The 6,690-nt window shown below is 42.9% G+C and overlaps 1 protein-coding gene across 3 annotated transcripts in view; it reads left to right on the forward strand.

The window, feature by feature from the left end:
* Positions 1-960, forward strand: part of cdh18a (cadherin 18, type 2a) — a 54,428-nt gene extending 53,468 nt beyond the window's left edge. For all 3 annotated transcript variants that reach the window (XM_046321725.1, XM_046321726.1, XM_046321727.1), the window contains one exon: positions 193-960. In XM_046321725.1, the coding sequence (XP_046177681.1) occupies positions 193-719 (527 nt within the window). In that variant the 3' untranslated portion in view covers positions 720-960. The remainder of the gene's footprint in view (positions 1-192) is intronic.
* Positions 961-6,690: the final 5,730 nt, after the last annotated feature.

The following is a 6,690-nucleotide window of genomic DNA, read 5'->3' on the forward strand; positions in this document are numbered from 1 at the left end:
GCTGAAGGAGTACCTCTGGCTGATTTGTTTCTTGCAGCAGAAGGCCACAAGTCCACTCTCAAATCACTTTGCAGGTCGTTGCCATCAGAGAATCAGGTGTGTGTTTTGAACCTTTAGACTGGTGCAGTGTAATGACATATTGTAAGTTGCTGTGGTCTTGTCCCCTCTCCTCTGACATGTCCTGTACCGTAGCCATCGTGGTGCTATTTGTCCTCCTGCGGAGCAAAAAGGGCAAGAAGGAGCCGTTGATCTTCTCTGAGGAGGACATCCGGGAGAACGTGGTCACCTACGATGATGAGGGCGGTGGCGAGGAGGATACGGAGGCGTTTGACATTGCAGCGCTGCGGAACCCCGCCGGGGCAGAACAGAGGAGGCTGCGGCGGGAGGTAAGGTCTGGGGAGGAGGGGTGGCTGGTGGCCTGCGGGCCCCAGAGTCCGTCCCTTGTGCTGCTCGACACAGAGGACATGCACCACGTCATCAGACAGAGAGTAGTAGACGCTGACAAGGACACCAGCGGACCGCCCTATGACTCCCTCCAGACGTACGCGTATGAGGGCTGCGGCTCACCCACGGGGTCAGTCAGCTCTCTGGGGCTGGCCCAGGTCCTGCCCCCTGAACTCAGCTACAGTGACCTGGAGGACTGGGAGCCGGAGGGCCACATGCAGGCCAGACTGTTTGGGACAGAACTCTCTGAGACAGAACAGACCATAACCCCCTAATGTAAAACATCTCTCCTCATCTAACCAGTTTAAGGTTAACCTAGCGATACAAAGCTATTTGACTTGTACAACTTGTTCCTTTTTTGTGTGGAATTGACTGTCATTTAACACTGGTCTCTGTCAAGTGGAGTGGAGGAAACTATTTAAATATTTTTAGAAAAACAAATCATGAAGTTGGTATAAAAAGAAAACAATTTTCCCAAGTGTATATTTTTATTGATGAATAAAGTGCAGTGATTTCAGATAAGTGAATTTACGTGCAAGTCTTGTGTCATATTGTATAATGTGTCTGGTCCCACAGGAGTATCCTTAGTACCGTTGTGGTAAGTATCTGGGTCAGTTTTCATAAAGCAACTCAGAGTTGGAGTGCTGATCTTTGATCACGTCCTCTCTGTCCGTGTGATTGTAGTCATTATGATCTAAAAGGCTAAACTCTGAGACGCTTTATGAATGCGGACCCTGTTCTTATCATTATGCTTGCTGACCCCACAGTCTTGAAGTACTACAGTAACCTTCCGAGGTCTTTCAACTCTTTCTTAAGTTAACCAATGTAAATTGGTGCACGAGAAGAAAAACTACATCACAGGAGCAGATCAACTTTTAATTGGGAAACAACACAATTCTATGAATGATAATTGGATCCAAATGCTTTGGTGTACAGCTTTTGATTTTGGAGCTGGGATTTATAAACCAGTTGTGAAACAGTCTTGTTTCCTGCTCAGACTTGATCAATTCCCACGAGAGCCCGGCTCCATAAATAAAGGAACAATAAATCGCTCCTTAATGTCTTTATAATAACAGGCGATGAGGGGAAATCTCATTCGAATTACAGACAATATGAATCTATGTTTAACTTTCTGATGATACACATCAAACAGGAAGAAAGGTCATCAAGTCAGAGCTCGTCCATTTACTCACACCGTCTTATATATATCATTGAAATGTTAACATGTGACTCCCACGTCTGTCACACTTTTGAATATGACAGTGCAGCCATACAGTCCATAACACCATTCCACACCCACCTACAATAATACACGTACAATATATGCTGCATTGCAAACATTCTTATTGTGCCACTTATTCACAGCAAGGTAATTAGGGGAGATGTGTGTGTACTTATTCCTTTTTGAAAACAACTGTGACCCCAACATAGATAATCATTTTGTTGCCATAGTGGTGGCGAAATGATGAATAATGCATTACTATATAATTGCATTCTATCAGAGAAGGATGTTTAAAGGCTATGGAGGGTAAATAGCATCTCTGCGGCCACCATCACAAATTTGATTACTTACGTCCCACAAAGGAAAAAGGAAACGCACCCAATGAACTGCTATGACAATTTTGTTTTAAAGTTGTCGGATCAACAGAGCCAATGATAAAGGGGAAATCCTGGTAAGTCCCAGTGAATATTTTCAAATACATCCTGTGTCTCAGTGTTATCTGATGCTATATACTCCCTCATCAATTAATGATTGTATTCATTTGGCCATGAAAAATACTGTTACAGCTGTTACAGTTAGAGACTACATTACATGTAGGCTACGTAATAGTTGTCACCGATTGGATGTTGGCGTGTTATCATTCAATATCGAGGAGAAACTAAACAAATACTGTAGCTACATGTAAAAAGCATACCTATGTTTTATTTCAGTATGTCCATCCATCCCAATGAAGATAGTAGAATGAAGCCCTGATACCAGTCATCGACTGTACCCTCTCTCCATAAAACATGAAAGCAGACTGTGTGATTTGGACTTAACAACCAATGCTAATGCTACTCTTAATTAGCATTCAAGATACTGGCATTTAGGAAGTGAACATAATTATTGCAGGAAATAATGTACTTTTGCTCTTTTTCATCTTTGCACAATGAGATCCAGCTTCCCCGCCATTCTACTGCTCTAGTGGCTGTTTCATAAGCTCCAATCAGTATAGAAATTAGTATAAAAGTATCCATTATTTTAATAGGCCTACTGTTAAATAATTAATGTAGAAAATAAAATCAAAAGCCAAAACAAATGTTTCGCTTGATAAAGGCGAGGTGTTATAAATCCTATAGAAATTCACTTCTGCATTGAACAGAACTTGTCATTGTTGCCACAAGCTTAAAATAGTCAGGGTTTCTGAGTTTGTTTACCTAGGGGAATTTAGAAATGTATACTGCTTTACAGCACCTGTCACTACCTCCCTCTCTCTCATGACAAGCTACTGTTGCTCCTGAATCCTGTCTGGCTGGAAAAATATGAAGAATTTCTATCATTTTCTTTCAGACTGCGCTGTACACTGTAGCTACACACCCTCCTATTGTGCAAAATTGATTAGACGTGCTAATAGCTACAAAAGTAGACCGTAAACGAATGCAGAATGTCACATGGCGTTTGGTCCCCCTCTGCATAAATAGTTGGGGGAATCAAACAGTGATGAGCTGTTCTACTACACAGACCAGAGCCGGTGTGCTGTAATTTCCCATGCTGCGTTTGACAGCTACAGTGGTGCAGGAGCTAAGGCATAGACATTCTCCATGCTCTGATAGACATGACTGCTGGTATCAGACATAATGAACTACATAATTGGCCATCATTATTGATGGATGAGAGGGAAACACTATCCTTTCTCTGGAGATACAGGGGTGGTCACTGTGTCTTGGGGAATGTTGTGTTTCTCCATCACTTTGTTGAACAACTGACAGAACCACCGGAAAATATATGGTATATTAAGCTATAATTCATGAAAATGAACATTTATAATTATAATAATAATAATAATAATAATAATAATAATAATAATTATAATAATAATAATAATAATAATAATAATAATAATAATTATCATGGCTTTCTATGATCTAATAAGACACACTTACGTGGAATGATTGTGTTCCTAACCGAATACAGTGGTAGAAACTAGGCGGCAGGTAGCCTAGCGGGAGTGTTGGGCCAGTAACTAAAAGGTGGCTGGTCTAACTAGGCGAAAAATCCTTCGATGTGCCCTTGAACAAGGCACTTAACCCTAATTGTTCCTGTTTTGTCTGCTAAATAACTAAAATGTACAAATGCTAAATTAAATAATTGGGTCTGGCCCACCATTCCAGAGAAAATATGTTGCTGTTACATGTTGACTCTGCCATGCCATCAGTCTTCAGCGAGGTAATTCATTTGAGGATTGTTTGTATTCCAACCGTCATACTCAATCTGTGAATTCCATTCATCAACACCCACATTCCTTTCCCCATCATATGGAATACCCTGGAGTGGGCTGTTTGAAGCACAAATGGACCTCATGATCTTGACAAGTTTGACACCGCAGTAAACCTTTGCATAATCCTCACACATCCCTAAGGCACCCTGGCTGAGGAAAACATCTATCGATACCATAAACACCATCTGGGTGGGCAAGATGTTTCTGCTGTATACATATTTTCAATGATCAAAGTAGAATGTACAGAAGTGCAGAAAGGTATACGAGCCACTAAGATGTACTATACGGGATGTGCACAATTTTATCTTACATAATTAAGTATTTTTGCAGAAGCGTGTGCAGTCAGGCATCATATTAGTGCTATTTCTCACGCTCAACTTCTCCAATGAAGTTATTGCAGGCGAGGGCAATAGTTCAAATGATCTGCACATTGTTGATTACAGGGAATCCTTAGGTAGGAGTAGCCTTCTCTGAGGGGACTTTGGCTCTTTGATATGGAAGCGAGTGCACTGTGCAGGGTTTTCTGGGTGCTTGGCCTGAACACAGACAGACACAGGTGCATCTGGGGGAGGAATCAGAAGGATTACTCTCTGGCTTGTCTCCACACTAGGTGAGAGAGGGAGGGACGGAGGCACAGGAGCAAGTCACGTGGTTCAGACAGGATGCTGGTGGGGTCATTGATGGAGACTGACGCTATGACAAGAGGACAGCACCTGCCCAGCCCCAGTCCTGTGTGGCTCAGTTGGTAGAGCATGGCACTTACAACGCCAGGATTGTGGGTTAGCTTCCTGTGGGGGACCAATATGAGCAAATATGAACATTTATGGACTCACTACTGTAAGTTGCTCTGGATAAGAGTGTCTGCAAAATTCTTATGAATAAATGTAGAAAAAACATCAATAATGGAGAGATCACATGGGATACATCACAATACCAGGCTCAGAGATACACCACAATAGCAGGATCAGAGATACACCACAATAGTAGGCTCAGAGATACATCACAATAGCAGGCTCAGAGATACACCACAATAGCAGGATCAGAGATACACCACAATAGTAGGCTCAGAGATACATCACAATACCAGGCTCAGAGATACACCACAATAGCAGGATCAGAGATACTGTATATCACAATAGTAGGCTCAGGGATACATCACAATAGCAGGCTTAGAGATACATCACAATAGCAGGCTCCGGGATACATCACAATAGCAGGCTCAGAGATACATCACAATAGCAGGCTCCGGGATACATCACAATAGCAGGCTCAGAGATACATCACAATAGTAGGCTCAGAGATACATCACAATAGCAGGCTCAGAGATACATCACAATAGCAGGCTCAGAGATACATCACAATAGCAGGCTCAGAGATACATCACAATAGCAGGCTCAGAGATACATCACAATAGCAGGCTCAGAGATACATCACAATAGCAGGCTCCGGGATACATCACAGATACATCACAATAGCAGGCTCAGAGATACATCACAATAGCAGGCTCAGAGATACATCACAATAGCAGGCTCAGAGATACATCACAATAGCAGGCTCAGAGATACATCACAATAGCAGGCTCCGGGATACATCACAATAGCAGGCTCAGAGATACATCACAATAGTAGGCTCAGAGATGCATCACAATAGCAGGCTCAGAGATACATCACAATAGCAGGCTCAGGGATGCATCACAATAGCAGCCTCAGGGATGCATCACAATAGCAGCCTCGGGATGCATCACAATAGCAGCCTCAGGGATGCATCACAATAGCAGCCTCAGGGATGCATCACAATAGCAGGCTCAGAGATACATCACAATAGCAGGCTCATAGATACATCACAATAGCAGGCTCAGAGATACATCACAATAGTAGGCTCAGAGATACATCACAATAGCAGGCTCAGAGATACATCACAATAGCAGGCTCAGAGATACATCACAATAGCAGGCTTAGAGATACATCACAATAGCAGGCTCAGAGATACATCACAATAGCAGGCTCCAGGATGCATCACAATAGCAGGCTCAGAGATATATCACAATAGCAGCCTCAGGGATGCATCACAATAGCAGCCTCAGGGATGCATCACAATAGCAGCCTCAGGGATGCATCACAATAGCAGCCTCAGGGATGCATCACAATAGCAGCCTCAGGGATGGATCACAATAGCAGCCTCTGGGATGCATCACAATAGCAGCCTCAGGGATGCATCACAATAGCAGCCTCGGGGATGCATCACAATAGCAGCCTCAGGGATGCATCACAATAGCAGGCTCAGAGATACATCACAATAGCAGGCTCAGAGATACATCACAATAGCAGGCTCAGAGATACATCACAATAGCAAGCTCAGAGATACATCACAATAGTAGGCTCAGAGATACATCACAATAGCAGGCTCAGAGATACATCACAATAGCAGGCTCAGGATACATCACAATAGCAGGCTCAGAGATACATCACAATAGATCAGAGATACATCACAATAGCAGGCTCAGAGATACATCACAATAGTAGGCTCAGAGATACATCACAATAGCAGGCTCAGAGATACATCACAATAGCATGCTCAGAGATACATCACAATAGCAGGCTCAGAGATACATCACAATAGCAGGCTCAGAGATACATCACAATAGCAGGCTCAGAGATACATCACAATAGCAGGCTCAGAGATACATCACAATAGCATGCTCAGAGATACATCACAATAGCAGGCTCAGAGATACATCACAATAGCAGGCTCAGAGATACATCACAAT

The sequence above is a fragment of the Oncorhynchus gorbuscha genome, linkage group LG22 (genome assembly GCF_021184085.1).
Source record: "Oncorhynchus gorbuscha isolate QuinsamMale2020 ecotype Even-year linkage group LG22, OgorEven_v1.0, whole genome shotgun sequence".
Classification (NCBI taxonomy): domain Eukaryota; kingdom Metazoa; phylum Chordata; class Actinopteri; order Salmoniformes; family Salmonidae; genus Oncorhynchus; species Oncorhynchus gorbuscha.